General features: G+C 33.9%; 1 protein-coding gene and 1 long non-coding RNA gene across 6 annotated transcripts in view; one reads left to right on the top strand and one right to left on the bottom strand.

The window, feature by feature from the left end:
* Positions 1–19,768, bottom strand: part of vn (membrane-bound neuregulin protein vein) — a 400,698-nt gene that overhangs the window by 169,038 nt on the left and 211,892 nt on the right. For both annotated transcript variants that reach the window (XR_015546113.1, XM_087409320.1), the window contains exon 2: positions 9,849–10,011. Coding sequence is in view for 1 of the 2 variants with exons in the window: in XM_087409320.1 (XP_087265446.1) it covers positions 9,849–10,011 (163 nt within the window). In the remaining variant the exon portion in view is untranslated. The remainder of the gene's footprint in view (positions 1–9,848; positions 10,012–19,768) is intronic.
* LOC147908525 (uncharacterized) overlaps positions 1–19,768 on the top strand; it is a 404,067-nt gene that overhangs the window by 187,255 nt on the left and 197,044 nt on the right. The gene's annotated exons all lie outside the window — the stretch shown is intronic.

The raw sequence follows: 19,768 nt of genomic DNA, 5'->3' as shown, positions 1-19,768 counted from the left end.
CTAACGATTTTTTTCTTTGGACATAATTTTTATAAGTTAATTTAGCAGACTGAAAATATTTACTATACGATAGAGAGAGAGAGATAATATATGATTTCATAGAATACATACAGTAGATTCGTTAAGTAATTAGTATTGTTGAAAAAAATAAGAAACGTAAAAATAATTATTCAATATTATTATATTTATTTTCGGCATTGCTGCAAATTATTATATTATTAATATTATTAATGAGATAAAATGTTTTATGTATTTAATTCTTGGATTTTATGAAAGATGTGAGTGTAATACGGAATTTTTCCAATAAAATTCTTTAATCAAATTTGTAGGAAATGAATTAATTAAACCAAATTGCGTATGTGATACAAACTCATTTCGTGCAATTAGAAATTAATCAAGGATTGATTTTAATGTGTGATGAATTTCTTTTTGCATGTATTTATTTATTTCAATTTTAATGGAGAATGAAGGAGAGATAAATACGTATTGAGTATCAGCAATTAAAATATAATTCGTTTCACATTCGATACTTAATTATATTATTAAGCAACACAAGTTTGTTATAAAAAAATATATTAAAATTTATATTTCTGATAAAAAATTAAGTACAATATTTAAGTACATAATTTAATTTTGCAGATTAAATTATTTTTAATTTACTTATTTGTCATTTCTTATTTATCATTACATCATCGTTCAAATTAATTTAGTGATCAAGATAAATCTAATTCGCAATGACCGCATTTTTTTCCTGTAGTTCGTAGAAAATGGTAACTGAATAAGTTATACGTCTCCAGTGAAAAGCGCATTTCTTTTCCGTTCCATATCATGATTATCCATCGATGCCATTTGCGCATTTATTCCGCGATAGGACACCTGATATATATCTGTGAATCTCACAGTCTCGGTATTCGATGCCTGACGGCGACTACTCGCACCTAGGGAAATCTCTTTTCCGTTCGCGCCATTACCGCGTAACGGTACTTCGCTATCTCGATGAAGTCAGTCGAGGGTCCTTGGACAGAAACGAGTCCTCGTCCTTCTCTCCGAGTCGATCCCGTTCGCTGGTAGAGAAGGACTTTCCGTTTTACTCTTTTCTTAAGCTTTCTTTCGTCCGCAATCAACGTGCGACATCGTCGATTCGAAGGCGCTTCTTCAAACAACCCTCTTGCTCCTTGTTCGCGTCAACATAGATTTCAGTAACGATACCAACCAGCAGCAACCTTGTCATCGATCAGCTCATCCCTTTTATTTCTCGATTACTTAGATCTTTATACTCGTGACTGTTTCTCCTCAAATATTGCTCGATATCGCATAGAAAGGACGTGATACAGAACAGACTATAGGTAGATTGTCTTGTCCCAATTGTTCATTCACTCCAATTGACATTGTTTGAAATATTCGACGCTATCCCGGAAACTCGCATTTCCTTCGGACTTCTATTTGGTACATTCCGTCCGCGTAGAGTTCGCAATGTCAAAAAGCTTTTTACGGTTTCTTCAAAGCTTTCTCGCTAGAATGTTGCTTTTTGGCTACTTTAAGGGAATTTTAAGAAATATTTGAATAAAAAAAGTTTTCGCTAAAAAAGTGTCAGAGATTTATGATGATTTTCTATCACGTTTTTGCTTGAAACATATTTTTGTATCTATATAATACTCTGCAAATCTATAAAACATTTTGAAGTAGAATATATCTGCGTTGAATCAGACAAATCTTACCTTATATTCGTTACAAACAATAATGCTTTTGTTATATTTAATATCTTTTTAATAGTAGTAAATAACTTTAATAGTAACTTAATAATAAGTAGTGTTTAATAATAATTTAAGTAAATCGCTATAAATAAATCAAATAAGAAACAATCGCGAAACAATCGCGGCTAGATCTTGGTGTTTAATAATATTTTTATATGTAAATTCGAAACATATCTTTCAGTTATATATAATCTATGCGAATCTTATTGTTGGACTTGAAATCATAAACTGAAACTCAAATAATCACAATTATATATAAATTGATAAAATTGATTGTTGATCTGATAATGATGCAGCATTTTAAAACACTTTAAACAATGTATTGGTCAATTTGATTATAATATTAGGTGTTGGAATTAATTCGTAGCGTTTTTAAATGAAAGAATGTTATTTATTTCACATGAGCATTAAAAAATACATTAATGAAAGTACTTCCCATCACTTGTAAAACGCTACGAATTAATTCCAACACCTAATATTATTTTAGTTTCAGTTTATAATTATGTTTCAAGTCCGACGATAAACAGTTACTTATTTTTAATAACATTTTATACAAATTCACAAGAATAAAAAATGTCGGCTACAAATTTACTATTAATTTTCCGTTTATAAGAAATCGATCATATTTTGCGAAAGATTCAGATTTCTTGATTTAAGAAAGCTACCGAGAGGTAAGCTCAGTTTTTAAGCAAACAATTATTCCTTTCTTCTTTTGACGTACCTGTATAATTTTTCTTACGAACTCTTTTAAGAAATAACGACTGTCTGGAATATCGAGAGATCTTGCTTATCGATAAGGTTCGATTACTTTTAACAACAGGTTTACGCTGCATCTCGACAGTACTTAGGGATGACAAATTAACAAGATAACTACTGCGGTCGGATAATAAACGTGGCCAATAGAATACGCGCGAGATAATTCCGGAATAATTATCAAGTACAGACCGCGAGCGTATCGATCAGAAGATAAACATACGCCCGCGTCTTCGCATATCGCGTATCGCGGTGAACTTTGTCGTTGTGTATCGAGCGTGTACGCGATTAATTACTAATAACAATTATCCTCGGATATTGCCACCGAAGCGCGGGGGCTTCCCGTAAGTGTCTGGTTACATCGACGTTACGATCCCGCCATAATTTCGCCGTCGACGCTCTAATTCCAACTAAACGGTTACCCAACTGATCGCGCCCTTTGATACAGCCACCACGCTTGTAGATATCAATTTTGTGTAGGTAATTGCTGCACTGCTCTGCCGAAGTCTTACGAAAGTTACATAAAGCTGTAATAATTTAATAGTATTGCTACTGTGAGAAAATTGCTCGTTATGTTAACTTCACAGGTACATATCTCGATCGTTAAACTTTAATGGGCCGGAAAATGTTATAAGCTTGCATCCTATGCCCCATGCTCGTATTCCTGAATAATATCAAATATATATATATATACATATATATATATATATATTTAATATTTTTTTTTTAAATGATATTATCTCTTATATATAATAATAATATTGATTATAATTATGTATAATTATAATTTCTTTTCTAAAATTTTAAATTTCATAATTCGATTTTTTAAATTCAACTTTAATTTCTTATTTATCTTTTCTCCAAGAGATTTCCCGTAGTAATATCTATAGCGTGAATATCGATTTGTTACTTATTTCAATTCGAACTTCTTTTTCTGTTGAAATTTTTACCAAGCTTTCAAACTAATTGCGAGACGCGATGTAGAGACAGATTAAGAACTTAAAGGAACGTGAAAAGTTGCGTCGAAGGACCTCGCAAAGGAACCCGTGCTTTTTTTATCCGAACGCACCTTTCGAACGCCTCTGATTTTCCCTTTTTCGATCTCCTTTTTCTCCTTGTGCTACAGCACAAAGTTGTCTCTTCGTTCTTTACTGTGAACGTAAAACTCCATTACACGCGACATCAAAGCTGCTCCCCCGATAGCCAAAGCGAATTATAAGCCCCGAGAATGCCAGTCCTCGAGAGGTTTCGATTCAGGTTCGTAAGTTGAATGCAATCTGAAGGTGCTCAGAATTCGATTTAACGATAACGATATTACATCACGATCTCATGATGTCTCGGAGTTAATTTTATGAATATCATTAAACCTCCGCGTAAGGATGCCATCAAATCTCCGATTCCAATGCATTTGAAATATCGCGTATAGAAAGGAAATCTTATTAATGTTCGTATAGTTAAATATCTAGAATAAATTCACAGTATATTGAGTTTATTTAAATTGCTTTCACATATAAATGTATATTATATTTTTATGTAATTTTATAAAGCTTTAATCTGTTTAATCTTATTTTATTTATTAAGTGGCGTCTGTAATACGATTTTAAGTTGTGTAAAACTTAAGTTTAAACTTTAAGCCATAAGAAATTGATCCATCGTTGATTATTTTCCTCATATTCGATTGTGATTGGTCAATTTCTTATGACTTAAAGCTTAAAGCTTAAGTTTTACGTCTTAAGATGTTATTGTAGACGCGGCTTTATTCTTTCTATTTCTTTCTTAGGAAATATTTTCATAAAATTTATTAAAAAAATCTTTTTTGGAGGATTTAGAATTTTTAATTTAAATTATGCTTTATACAGTAATTTTGACATAATTTTTTGGTGTTGTTTATCCTGCAAAATAATTTCTTTCGATTTTTGTATTTATTCTTGAATGTATGAAATAAGTATTCATATTTCGGTGTGAGTTTCAGGAAATAAAAATATGACAGTTGCTACACATAGAAATTCGATTTCCCACGGGAAGTATATCTTTTCTAGATGGTATTTCGAAAACGGGAACATATGGGATCTGTCTCATATTTATTTTATTTTTGAAACCAAATGAATAGAAAGCTCGTATCTTTTGACTTGAGCGTTGCTCTCATATATCCGTTTTGTTTCATATATCGTATTGGTGATTTGACAAGATTACGGGTTTATTTTTGAGCCAAGCACCGGCATTCGTCACTCGAAATTTCAATATTTCCCCACTCACTCGACAAAGGTGATGGCAATTCTTGCCAAACGAAACGACGCGTGGGAGCTATCAGAGAGGAAAAAAGAGCGAGAAAGAGAGAGAAAACGAAAGAGATTTACTGATGTATCACGCAGACACAAAGGTCCGGAATATATTTCCGTACCCGATGGGGCCATCATCTATAAAATACACGCCGCCCAGTCTAGACAAGTTTAAGCGGTGGATGACAGTTTTACGTCGTCGCTTATGCGAGCATAGCTGGTTGACGATGGCGCGAGTGAAGCGAGAAAGGTGATCTACGGAACACATGACTCGTATTAAATAGCGGGGACACGTTCGATTTTACGACACCGTTGTATCCGGCAAGGATTACGGGTGGATGACATTGACAGTGTGCGCGTACAAGAGACGTAGCACTCGGTCATTTCGTCGTAGAGACAGTAATTGGAAATTACGACGGAGAATGGCACAGGGAGGCGACCGAGGGTGCGATGTCGTAAGATCGGCCACTACAGTCATGACTCTCTTGCCACCACGAGGAGGTGTTTACGGTCATCGGACTGGTCTCTTCTCTTCCCGAGTAGCAGCGGTTCTTCATCCTCCAATATCAATCGGTATCTCCGAGATTCTCAGAATTTTTTTCTCGTATCTACGCGAGAATTGCATATAATTTTTTGATTTAACGAAGATAATTTCATCTATCGCATCTTTGTATATTATTTCGAAATTTAGAACAATGATTCGCGTATCTTTGAAAGGGATATTTTTCGCATCCCTGAAAGATTACATAACCTTTCGTTAAAAGAACCACTGTTTTATGAGATCACGATGTCGTACCTTCGCGTTTTTGTGGTTTTCGACCTGACAGATAAATGTTTGCAGCGGTACTTTCCTTATTTTTACAGGATACAGGGCATGTCTTAAACTAATTTAAGATAAGAGATAAAAAATTATACTTTAATATTTAACCTTTCATCGACAATGTGAAATATTTATCCTTCGTTTGCAACTTTAAAACTTCAATGCAGATTTTTATATAATTCCAAAAACTGTATAAAAATCTGAAAAGATTCTTATATGTTTGCGAAAGCTTTAACTACGAGTTTTTATTATCATAAGAGTTGGATTGTATTTTACTTATTTTTTACAAATTTAAATTTATCTATCAGAATTTATAATCAAAAAACTGACTGTGCCTTTAAAGTTCAATATTGTCGACGGAGAGTTGAGAAGCACAAAATAAATTTACATAATAAGCCAAACAACACGCATGTTTAAAAGATGTCTTTTAAATATCCTTTAGACATGTATATTTCAAAAAACGTTTTTATCTTTATGTTTTTTAGGCATATATGTTATCTGAGAATCGATATGATATACAATTAAAATTATATATAGTCATGGGATAGTCATTAACTATACAACAACTTAATCTATGACTTCGTGCCTAATATTTTCTGTTGGAAATTGTATTAAATTCACAAAAAATATTATTAAATACGAAGAACTACCTTAACCGGATATGGTATTTTTCACTCATGTGTATTTATCTTCATCGGTCGATTTTTGCTATTGTTTAACCTATGAAATTGTATCTCTACCTTTCTCTTTAATTAATGGAAGGGAAGGTGAATTTGAGACACTGAACTAGAAAGTTGTTATGTACAGCGAGTTGGCGCGAGAGATTTGCAAGTAACTTTGCAGAAAACGCGCGTGCCACGTATAGGAGCGACTTCGGAAAGTGACGTGGTCTCGCCGAACGTGGTCCATTTCCATCATAACTGAGGATGGAAGGGGTGGCCTGGTGAGAAAGGTGGCGGTGGCGAATTTATGGGCCGCCCCGAGATTATTCCGAGACTTACGCGCCGAGGAAAGGTGCATCGCGCTAAACAAATTTATGGCACGCCCGAGATTATGGTCGACGAGAAGTAGCTGGAGAGCTCCCCGGCGAGTTTTCCGAATCGAAATTCTGTTCCCGTCTTTCAGCTGTCTTCTCTCTTCTCCTTTGGATGCAGCGGCGCCCTGCGCTTTCACAGAAACGTCGATCACGGCAAAATATCCTCTCAATTTATTTTCCTTTAGTTAAAAGTTTTCCTCCTTCGTAAATATATAGAACCTAATATGAGACAGATTCTTATCGTGAAACATATTGTAGTTGTATTTAGAAGAACCATCTTGAGTTTGAGAGAGAGGGAGGGCAAGGAGAGAGAGAACTTAGATGTTAAACAATATTCTCGATATATCCGTGTACAGAGATTTTTTCTAAATTAAAGTTGAAGATGTTGTATTTTTTATCAGTAGAATCTGATGTTGTTTATGTGTTATATCCTGTTTTGTTACACTTCGCATATTTCAGTCATTATACTAAAGTAACAGAATCTGCTTTAGTCTAGTAGTTTTCATACTTCTATCTGGCAAAGATCTTTTGTCGTTGGAAAGATGTTTCAAATTTTAATAACTGTATATACGATTATTTTTTAAATAATATATAATGACGTTTTATGTTTACATACATGACGTTTTATGTTTACGAGTTATTTTCGAAGTAGCTCAACTGTTATTAATAAGTAATGTAAATCAGAAAACAACGTAATTACCAATCATTATTAAATTTCATGAAGATTGATCGTTTACATATGCGCGAATTAATTCCGACAGAAACCTGTGGAAAAACAAATTTCTATAAACATTATTTATCATTATTGCGAATAATCCGCGAAATGTGATAAAATCGTCATCTTGAAAAATATCCTGGAAAATATGATGTATTACAAGAGTTTAATAAGAAGCACAGCCGTCTCGCAATAATGCTGTCTAGAAAGAGAGAAAGAGAAAATGAAGCGGTTAGCAAGGTAGCGTGATTGCATAAATTGGCATCACGAAACCGGCTTCGTTTTAATCTAATGATTTAATCTAATAACAATCTAATAATATATCTAATGTCAAAATATAGCGCGCAATGATGGCAATTAATATCGTACGGTAAATCAAGGGACAGCCATACATGCAGCTAGATTTTAGCGATTACATCGGGCTCGCTTGTAATGATCGATGAAAAACATCGCGCAATGAACTTCAGCTAATGTCATGATTGATTGCAAACGGATGTCACATTCTGTAGCAGCAATTACGTTCGTATTACACGGTATAAGCGTGTGTACGTTCTCCGCGCACTTGTTGAGCACGATTTCGATAGATTTGTGTGATTGAAAAAAGTTATTTTATAGCTTCCAAGGCCTCATCGTAAATCTGGAAGCATTTTTAGTGCAAAGAAATGGCTAAATAAATAATCGTACAATATATATAATTGATGCAATGTAAGTAATTTCAGTTCTTTAGAAAATTGTAGTATTTTCATGCAGAAGAAAAATATTCTAATTATGCTAATAATTCTAATAATCGCGAGAATATGTTGACTTTTTATTGTGCTATTAGCACGTGTGTGCGTGTGTTGGACGCACACACACAAATATTATTATTTTCGAAATTGTATCTCATATTTCTTGACCGTATAGGGAAACAAACATGTCACTGAATATTATATTCCAGTGAATGTTCATATAATATGTCACATTCAAATGAATATAACATTGTTATAATAAAATCATCAATATCAGAAAATCTAATATTTATAAATGAGATAAACAACATGTGCGAATCGCAATAATAGTGTAATGTAATGATTCTAGACATTATATTTCGTGAATGTAATTTCGTTGATGGTTTTTTAAGGTACACGTATAAATTCAGATCTACATTTATCAAGAAATATTTCAATTTTTACGTGTTGTATTTAAGATTATGTGAACCACCTTACAACGCGGCGTGCAAGATTTCTTTGATTACGTCGCAATTTTCGTGATGATTGCTTTTTACGTTTCATTCGGCTAAGTGCGGGAAAATTGGACACGGGCTGTTTTCGAGCTCGGTAAACGCGAGTGAAGTTGTCGTGTTACTACTTGCAATTCAAGTTCGAAAGCTCGTTAAAATCCATCGAACTGTGAGGAGAAAAGCACACATTGCTCTCTTCTTAACTCTCGATAGTTTCTTAACTCTCGCGATGACTCGTACTTCGCCGTTCTTTGTGTTCACCCCACTTAACTTATGTACATATTATTATCACATGCGCATCGAAGCAAATAATAGTATTTTTCTTAATTGATATTGTTAATTATTTTGAACAATTAACGACACATAAATTAATGCGAATAAATACGTTAAAGTTGATTAAAAAGTAATTCTATAAATGAATGCATTGAATTATTAAAACGCTTATTTCTTTTTGATGTAACAGAAAAGTACAAGATATTTATTAAAACTACTTTTTCGCTTTAAGCGTGATCAAATTGAAATCTAAACATTTATTTAAAAGAGAATGCTATGCTGAAAGGAAGATTGGTTGCTGCAACAATTTAGATACTAAAATATGGCAAATTTTTAATTGCGTTAGCCTATCCGCAATATCGTATGATTTCGATAGGCTAATGTAATAAAAATTTGTTGCTACAACCAAAAACTGCGATTGCTGTCGATTAAAAAAATGCTATACCATATTTTACTGTCTAAATTGTTGCAGCAACCAATCTTTTCTTTCAGCATATAATTTGCTGTTTTATATCCTTTTATATTATTTTATATTACTTCTACTTTATATAATTTTCAATTTTCACTTTTTATAATTTATTAATAATTGTTTTTCATCTACTTCCTTTATGTTTCCCTTCTTGAGAAAGCTCTTATGTTCCTGATTATTTATCCTAAATATAGATTTTAAATTATTCTATATTACATCTTCATAAGATACACATATTCTAAATGATAACGCGAAAGTTAAGAACCTCAATCAAATCCGCTCTACCCTACTTAATAACGAACTATTCTTGAGGTAGATATCCAATAGTATATCGATAGCGCTCGGAGGGGTGAGTGTCGAGCGAGAACAACGTACTCTCTGCTATTGCGGATCTATTTAGAATTAACTGCTTGCCGTTGTCTGAATAGTTTCTCCGACATGTTATTACGGTGAGGTTACCGAAAGCTGACGAGGAGGAGGAGAGAAGCCGCCATGAGCGTGCGGTTAATGGTAAAGTCGGTCGAGCTCACCGTTTGTGCTGAATCCTGAGGCCTCTTCGGGGGTGCAGCGGTACACCGTCCTTTAGCCAATGCACTCTTGGGGGTGGCGAGCCCCTCGTTCTGCATACTAGCTTCACTCTCTCCCGTAACCTCGCTATCGAGTCCCTGAGTTCGGACAACGTAACTTCTCGCACTGAAATCAAAAGTTACAATCACATTAACGCCTCGTTGCATGTATACGCACGCTTTAAGATGCATCCTCGATATTACTATATATACTACTATATATATTACTAGTATTTGGAACATAAAATGTGTTAAATTTAATACAAATTTTCCAACAGTGTAAAATCATTAAGTTACAAAGTTAGAAACAGAATCGTATGATACTGAGCTGATTTTGGACGACACAGAATTGTCTTAACCATTCTTTTTTATTCTATCGTTATACATGAAAAATTTTGTCAATGTGTACGTAAAAAAGATTAAAAAAATTATTCCGTTATACTTGAAACTTTCAAAGGTGGACAATACGAATGATTCGCAAACGAAATGAAAAAACAGAGGAAACAGTGCATTTAACAGAAGGTGCTGCAGAAGCAGCTCTTCCTTTCGACAACCGGATATGGCTATCCGTTGGTTTTGGTTTTGGCAAAGGCTGCCGTGTCGCGTTTCGGCCAGAGGCCGTGTGGCATATCGATAGCTTGACTATCGAGTATCGATTTACTATTTCGTTGTGCTCTAGAATGCGTGTGTAAAAACGATCTGCAGGAAAACATACGCTTATAGACGTATGCGTATATGTGGATTTGGATCGTGAAAGAATATCGAATCGACGTAATGTTCTTGATGATGTCTTATAGATCCGATATATAAAAATATAAGAGCAAATGTAGATATATAATAGATATGTTATTTAAATCGTAGAGGGTAATTTTTCATATCTTTGCGAAATTATCACGTATAGATTTTCCTGTACGATTTTAATAACTGCATATAGCTACTTTTGCTCTTGTATTTTGCGTATATCATTGGATCTATAATATTATATGTCAAGTAAGAATGTTACGAGAAAGAAAATAAAGTTTGTGATATTTAATAATCTAGACTCATTTACTCGTAATTTTTCGTAATTTTTCATATTTATTGACAAAGACTGTTTTCTTTTCAGGAGACACAATTGACGCAAACATTTTATCTTTCTTAACATTCAATGAATAATAAAGATAAAACAATACTTGTATCAATTATGATTCCTAAAAGGAAAGTAGTCAATAAAGTTAGACTAATAAATTACTAGGAATAATTTTTCCCGTAAAAAAAATCTCAAACTAAAATCCAAATACCTAGTAATATTTCTTCGATATTTATATACATAATTTATTTAAATAAGAAATAAGATTTTCTTATGTAATTGCATTCGTCTGAAGTTTATCTCTCTCTTAAAAAGCAAAATTTTCAAATCTAATTATTCATAAATGATTACTATTTCGATATTTTTGTCAAGAAGAATTATATCGCAAGTTAGTTTAAAAAAACATAATATACATGTCTAAATGAATAAAAGCGAGGGAGCGCCTTATGACGTCTAGTATGAGCTCGTGTGTAACTTTTTTCCGACGTAAAATATGACCGTGCGAAACAAAGCGACTCGACATTCGGATATATAGGATATAAATGAAGAGGAAAATTTACGTTAATAAAAACGGCTGCAGTGTCCTATTCCAAGATCGCATGATTTCAAAGGCACGATATAGAATTCCTGGTGAAAATATAACGGGGAACGTTCAATGAGTTCTCGTCTATTATATTCATGTCGCATGACAGGGAATGATAATAAGGCGCCGTTAGCAAAGATTTCTTTGTCAGACTCTACGTGGTGCGGGACGTCGCCGTCGGCGTTTGATTTATTATGTTTTCACGTGCATACGGCAATCCCATTCGCTGCAAATATATTTCTCTTCGTGTCGCGTGTAAATAAAACTGATGTCGCCCCGCAGATGCGTTTGAGAAATTGAACGTAGATAAAGTACTCTGTTTTTTTTATTTTTTTGATAAAGACTGACCGCTTGACTCCGCATCGCTCACCTCGTTGACATAAATGCTAACTAATCGACGAATAAAAATAACGAATTGTTAATCGATAATTCGATCGGCAATAAACTTTCCGGAAAAGGGCTACATCTCAAAGGATTACCCTGTATGTTGCGCATGCAATGAAGTTAGAAATCACTCGAGTTTCCTCTAAATCAAATTATACAATCGCTGACTGAGCAACTAAAGCAACATAGTGTTGATCTTCCGGAATTTATTTACGACAAACTGACAGAAATGCAAGTTCTCCAAAATTACAGCTGTTTAAACGCGCTGAGTTAAAATAGACATTATCTGTATATTTTTCGCAGTAATTGAGTTGGAAAAGTTTAGACAGTTACGTTCCGTTGTCGTCGTTGCTCGGATATTTGTTCGTAAATTCGCTGTCGGTGCTTTGTCGAAGGCGTAATCGATAGCGTTTGATTTGCATAACAGATTCTTCACTTAATTGGAACACGACGCTTACAATTCCTTTGATTTAAATCAGTCGACGTACCGCGAAGGAGAACACACCTTTACGTTGAAAACATAATATTCTTTTGTAACATAATATTCTTTTTATCGATATCACGAACGTAATCGTTCTCCAACAACATATAATTACATAAGACAGGAAACCATCAAATGATTAATCGCTAAAATATATCAATGTGGAATTTATATTTATTTTAGTGATTACGTAAAGATAATACAATCATATTACATTAAATACGAACACATGATATGCTTCTCGATATCGTTCTATACGGTATTATATTAAAATCGTTAATTGACAAATCCCGCGCATCATATTTAATTATCTTCTCTCATTTTCGATACGATAGATTATGAAATGTGCACGTGTAAAACTTGAGTAAACGCGCACGATGCGGAGGCATCCGCTATTTATTCGCAAACGTCGGGTCGATGAAGTTCTCGCTTGATAGTTAAATACATTACAACCATTACTACCATTTGCTCACAGCAAACGTACCACGCCGCGACCGAAAACTATGCGAGATAATTGCGTCAGGTTAAAGTTTATCGAAAATACGACGCGACCTGATTATCTTTGACGTGTCACGCCGCCACGGAAAATACCTACATCATTTAATATATCGCCCGCATAACAGACGCCCAGATTTGCGACATATGAAATATAGAATATTATGGGATCTGTGAATGGAGTTAGCGGTTTTGCATCTCCAGAACTCCATTCGGAGTTTATTAGCATCATGATGCGAATGCACCTCATTTCAATATGATATTTTTCGAATAAGCGGTATGAAAAATTACATAACGAATTCTGACGTTCGTTACCTAATGTTAGTTAATCATTCATTTAAGAAATAAATGTATAGACAAGTAATTAATTAAATATTTTTAAATATCCTATTGCATGCGTGAGCAACAAAGTGAAACCATCAGAGATAGAATTTAATGTCCTATCGTAGGAGAGAAAATAGAAGATAATTTATTTTATAAAATATATACTTCAATATTTCTTATTAAAAAATTAAATTTTCAATCTAATAATAGTATAAATAATAAAATGAAGTATATATGGAAAACGTGGTAACGATGTAACGTGAACAAGAAAACTGTGACTCGTACAGATTTTTCAAATGCAGATACAGTGAATTCGATCGTGAATAGCGAAACGGTTCAGTCTACCGATAGTTGTCAATGTCCTCTAGCGACAAACGGTGTTATCGAATCCTTGTTCAAAGACACGGATTTTCCTACCACTTTTTATTCTCGTGTCATCGAATAGGCGCTTTTCCTTTGTAAATCCATGTTAGCGCAGTTCTGAGATAGAAGCGAGGGTGAAAAAAGAACATTTGGCAATAAACTTGGCGAAACGATATTTTTATCAGCATAATAGTATGCTTGAAATTAAATGAAATTATAATGCAATTTTATTATTTTATTTAATCTTCGTCGCTGTTCAATATTCGCAAGGATATAACATTTGTTTTTGTATGCAATAGTTAATTTAAATCTGTCACATGTGTTAGCTTTGCTACCTTTATGCTGAATTATCGTAAAATTAAATGCCGATAAAACATTTTATTTCGCGTAATGGATTAACATGTTTCATAAAAATAATTAATGGTGTTATTGTAACACCATATGGATATTACATGCTGATTAATTTTCATGTTATATAGATACATATAATATAATACATATATATAGCATTAAAACATGTGTTTTGAGAAAATCTCTTTCCGAGATAATAGGCATGTCTGAAAATGAGATATAAGGGTAAGTCCATAACCTTGCTTTAAAAAGCCGTAAGCTGTAAGTGACAATATATCGGCCACAGAACTTATATTTTTAGGCCGTAAAAATTGGCTTTAACAGCCTAAAGCCAATTTTTACGGCCTAAAAATAGTGGACCAAGACTTAGACGTCTTAAAGACATTTAAAAAAAAAATGTATTAAAGACGTTTAAAAGATGTTTTTAAAATGTACTATGATTTTGGACTTTTTATTGTCTGAGTTAGTATAATATTGTGCTAATTTATATTTTTCCGTTTAATTGATCCCTCGTTTTTTTTCTATTTTTTTATTGTATAATATTTCAATTAGGTTTTGATGAGACTAATGAAATTTCCAAGACACTCGCATCGTGCAGTGTTGAATGCTTCGCAACAGCAGGGAAAAATATTTCTCGTTAGATTCGAAATACGAGCTACGAGGAAAAAACGGCCAGAAAGAGATTGCACCACGACGAAGCAATCTCAGCACGTACAAAAAGCGTTGTAATGCAGTTACGACGCTCATCATCGCCGCGCCATTACGTATCATCGATCGTAACGGTAAACGGTGATCGCGGCGAAATTTGTATAATGCGCCGCTAATGCTCATGCTGTATTTTTGCGTGCGGATATTGAACCGGATTAACTGCGCGGTGATATTCGCTCCGTTCCGTTCCGTTCGAAGTGCTTTTACACGTTTCTCACTGAAATCGGAGTAAAAACCGATCAGCTGCGGCTGGCTCGATGTCTGAAATTTCACTTCGAGGAGGATAGAGGATTCTGCGTTTAATTCTCGATATTCTATTCGTTACCAATCGATTACGTATCTGCAGCACGCATATATGAACATAAAATGTCGGTAAATTATGAACAATTTTTACGTAAAGCTGGTGATAGACATGAAGAGAGAAATAAAGCGACGAATAATTTCAATATCTCTTTTATTTTATTATAAAAAATGATAGATAATATAAGGTAAAAAATTAAAATATTAATAGCGATATCAAAAATATGAAAAATTAAATGATATGAAAAATTAAGTTACAAATAATTAATTAGGTAAGATATAAATATTATAATGGAACATATTTAAAATAATAGTATCAAAAAATTATTGTCTTTTGTAAATAATGAGTAATAGAAGGGAGATAAATTAAAATCAAATAAAAAGTACACAAACTATTATAAATATATAATTTATTATATACGTATTTTCAACGTTAATATGGGATAAATACAATACAATTATGCAAATATACATATGTATAAAAGCAGATATGTGCATCCGTATTCAACCGCATTCAAATAAGAGAAAAAAGAACAGAGTCACGCACGAGATATAAAAAGAAACGTAAAACGGACGATAGAGAGAAGCGAAAAGATGAACATTCGCAGAGAATTCCCATGACAATCACGTGGTGTCCGAAATGTCATTTAACTATTAACGGATCGATACGATGCCGAAATTTGAATTTAAGCGACGGACTTGATCGGAATGGAATTCGTGACAGCGAGGATTTATGCCGAGAATTTTCCGGTCGAAGGATCGATGGATTAACGAAAAAAAAGGATGATGAAGCATCAGGTGCAGAGCACTGGATAATGATGCCCTTCGCGAATTAACCTATCGAAAATGCGAGTCGTTTACTATGAGATTCGATCGAATCTCATCTCATATCTCATTAGGTTAGAATTAATTTTTCATCGAATGTGGTGCATCTAAAATTCGAGAACATCATTGCAGAAAATATGTCTTGAAATCTATTTAAATCGTCGCGCTAAGTTAATTCAAGTTATAATTGAATGAACCAGTATAACTGTAATCGTTTAATTGTAATTATAGTTTGACTTCATGATTCGCATTTGCATTACATATTCACATAAATATTTCCATACCGATGTTTAAACGCTATTTTAGTCAGAAAATCATGCCCGGATGAGAAATTGTGCAATAATTATAAAAAGAAATTTTTTCAAAATGTTAACTGATTTTTGAAAAGTTCATTAATGTACCAAAAAATTGTATATTACTATGCAAATAAGATACAAATAATTATTTTGGACTAGGTTTTATATAATATGGATTCATCTTAATTAAAAAGTTGACATAAATTTTATATAAAAAAAGATCAAAGCACAACTGAAGAGGTACAGAGCAAAAACTGACAAAGTAAAAAAATGGGAAAACAATATTCATTTTTTGCAAGCGTTTATAGTTAGACCGTTCGATTGAATATCGAATATGAATTATTTTATCTATATGTCGACGCGATGTGTAACACCTCTCGAATACGGAAGAACGTCCAATATTGAAGAACGTCCTTGTAAAACAGAGTATTTGAGTTTCGCGTCGTAGCAAAACAAATTTCTCTCAAAGAAGCGAATCTCATGAAAGCTCATGGAGTGGCTTTGACGAAATCTCGTCGCTTTCGGATTCGCTAGACTGTCTTGGAGCGTTCGAGCACAGTGCTCAGGACGGGAGCGGATCACGAGGCAAAAGAAAGGTCAAAAGTGGAAAGAGATGAAGAAAAAAAAGAGTGGAGTACCTACAGCACGGCCGCCAGTCGCGGCATGTCGTATGTTGCCGCGGGGCTTGAAAAATGCCGAGGACGAACGACGCGGAGAGGGCGTTTGATTAATGAACGCGTCGCCGAAAGAGCAAAATAACAAATAGCGCGTGTAGCGCGGGGGTTGTACTTGCTGCCATCCTCTCACCGTCTCGTGGTCGCGCAGCAGCTTGATTCATAGATACCGCGTTGCATGACGAGCGCGATGAGGGCCGGTCGCGGATTCGCACGAATGTCGTCTTTTCATCATAATTGAGGGCAATTTACGTTAAGTCGCCGTCATAAATAGCCTTAGCTTCATTTTTACGGTATTATTTTAACGGAATCTCAATCTGATATAATTTAATTATGATGTCTTCGATGTCAAACTTTAAGATATCCTTAAAGAAAAAATAATAGATGTAAAAGAGAAGTTGAAACGCTCCTATCTCTTCTATCGTTGTGATTTTAAAAATTATTTTTCAAGCAGTCATAGAAAGCTTTTATTTACGACGAATATTTTAGATATACGTCGAATATATATATCAGTGAAAAATATACTTTGAACACTATATCGTACAGATATTTTGAGTCGGATCTCAATATAGAGAGAAATCCATAAACGTTAGTCAAGTTTCGAGATGATCTTAAGCTAGTGCTTAAAATTTCATGAACTAGAGAATCGTATTAATATTTTAAGACATTACTTGAAACGGTCTTTAAATTAAGAATAGACTATGAATATCGGTTTTATGTCTATTCTATGATAGCCGTAAGCGTAATTGTAAGTATTATAGTTGTAATTGTAAGAATTGACCAATCTAACAATAAATCAAATATGAGGATAATACTTGTGATTGGTCAATTCTTACACAACTATAACCACTAATAACTGTGCCTACGGCTATTGTAAAACAGACATTAGACTTTTCTCAAAGAAGATCATTATTTTATCCATTTTCATTAAATATGTATTTATTTGAAAATTTCTATAACATTTCTTATACTATACTAGTTATAATCATTAGTATTTTTTTCGATTAGCAACAAAAAGAGTATCAGTCTTCTCTTATTTCAGATTTCAAGAGCGATGGAAACGCGAACGGTAATCCTTTCACAAAGTGTATCGCAATTTACAATTCGCAGTAAGATGCACGGCAGCGCGCGATTTCGTAGCGCGCGATTTCGTAGCGCGCGATTTCGTAGCGCGCTTATTTGCTTTGATGGCTAGCGATTAATGCGGGCACACCGTTAGTATGACTCTGTGAGTTTGCACCTTTGTCCGATGTGGATAATCATTTCCAGTTCAGGGAATAGTTCGGCCGTGCAGGGAGTGGTTCCGGTTACCCGGTCTGTAATCGAGTCTACGTGAGTACACGTTGATGAGCTATGATCAGCTGTACGGGGCTGTGTGATTACCGATCGCTGTCAACAGATATTTAATCGTTTGCGTCGATTAATTTTCCTAGCGCATTTATCCGTCCCGCATCGTTTGGTACCGGCGTGGATAATTACTACGCTAATAACGGGTTAATCAAAACACGTGGACTTCGAAAAGCTTCCCATTATCAGCCGAGTAAACGAAAAATAAAATTGAAAAATAGAATTTTTTTAGTGCCTTTTTTGCGTAAATATAAATAAAATGTTATCTTTTTGACGCAGTCTTCGAAAAGCTCTCGAAAATCAAGAATATACAGGGAGTAAATGAAATATAACACTTGAGAAATATTTTATTTATTTTACTGAGTTTTATTAAACACTGAATATAATTCGATAATGTACTCTACACAAATATACATACACAAATAAATCTTTCATGAGAATATAAGCAAGATATAATAGCAGTTAACTCACCGTTAAATTCGGTGGAAGCGTCAGAATGCAGTTTTTTTTGTCGCATGATTATTACTCAACCATTTCAAATTGTCCATCATATTTTTTAAATTCGACCCGGAAACATGAAGGGATTGTAAGCACGAATGACGTTGTAAAATGCATTTACAGCGTGTTTTCGCGCGAAAATCACGTTGTTACACCGATGTAATCTCTCTGTTTTACGCCCGCACACACATGCGTCTCGCGCGTGAATGCGCGCCAAAAAAAATTGGGCGTAAGAATTTCGAGAGCGATGGAATGCAAAACGCGATTGGCGCAATAAAATCACTGCTTATCGAGCCGTTATGCCAGAATCAATGACACGCATAACTCCTGTTTCTATTTTTTAGAGTATTAATTTTGGGCACGTGGAATACACACATAAAACATAATGCAACAGAAAAAAAGATCTTCATTGATCGGATATATATAATATATTCCGACGTGCGATATTTATTTTTATTTCTAATTATTTTAGTTTTTCGTGTACGAAACAAATTTATTAAAATGTATCATAAAGACAACAAAATTAATAACATGTAAGTTAATGAAATAACGAGCATTAACTTTTTCCACTTGTTCTTTGAAATTATATCATCCTCTTATCGTATCGATCGCCTTTCAAGAAAAGGGATTGAGTCATCTTACTGTACCGTGAAAGTTATTCGATTTGCTCGCGGTAATTCTCGAACTCGTCTTGTAGCCGTAAAATTCGGAAAGTTTTTCGGGATCGTCCGTTGGTTTTCCGGCTATTACTCTGTGCCAGCTGTATACACACATACATGTATGGTATACGGTGGAATACGGCGTGAAAACATCGTAGTTCGTCGTAATCAGTCGTACGTGCCAAGTGTACAGAAAGATTAATATTTGAGGGCAAAAACATCGCGTAAATATCAAAGATTTGCTATGCACATTGATGCTATGAACATTTGATGTAATTGTAAATGAAAGTTATCGTTGGAAACTTAATGATAAATTATACTGAAAATATTACTGAAAATGCTAAAAATAAATAGACAAATAAATAAGAATTTTATTAAATTCTGAATAAAAATATATAAAACCAGTATATAGATAATAATTAATTACACAAGTAAAGATGTATAAAAAGTGCAAATACATTGTCGTAATATCAAAAATAAATTTCCAATTTGATTTTAATCATTTCTATAGGCTGTGCATGTCACTG

This window comes from Acromyrmex echinatior, chromosome 9 (genome assembly GCF_024713525.1).
Source record: "Acromyrmex echinatior isolate Ae372 chromosome 9, ASM2471352v2, whole genome shotgun sequence".
Taxonomy (NCBI): domain Eukaryota; kingdom Metazoa; phylum Arthropoda; class Insecta; order Hymenoptera; family Formicidae; genus Acromyrmex; species Acromyrmex echinatior.
This window is presented reverse-complemented; position numbering and strand designations above follow the sequence as displayed.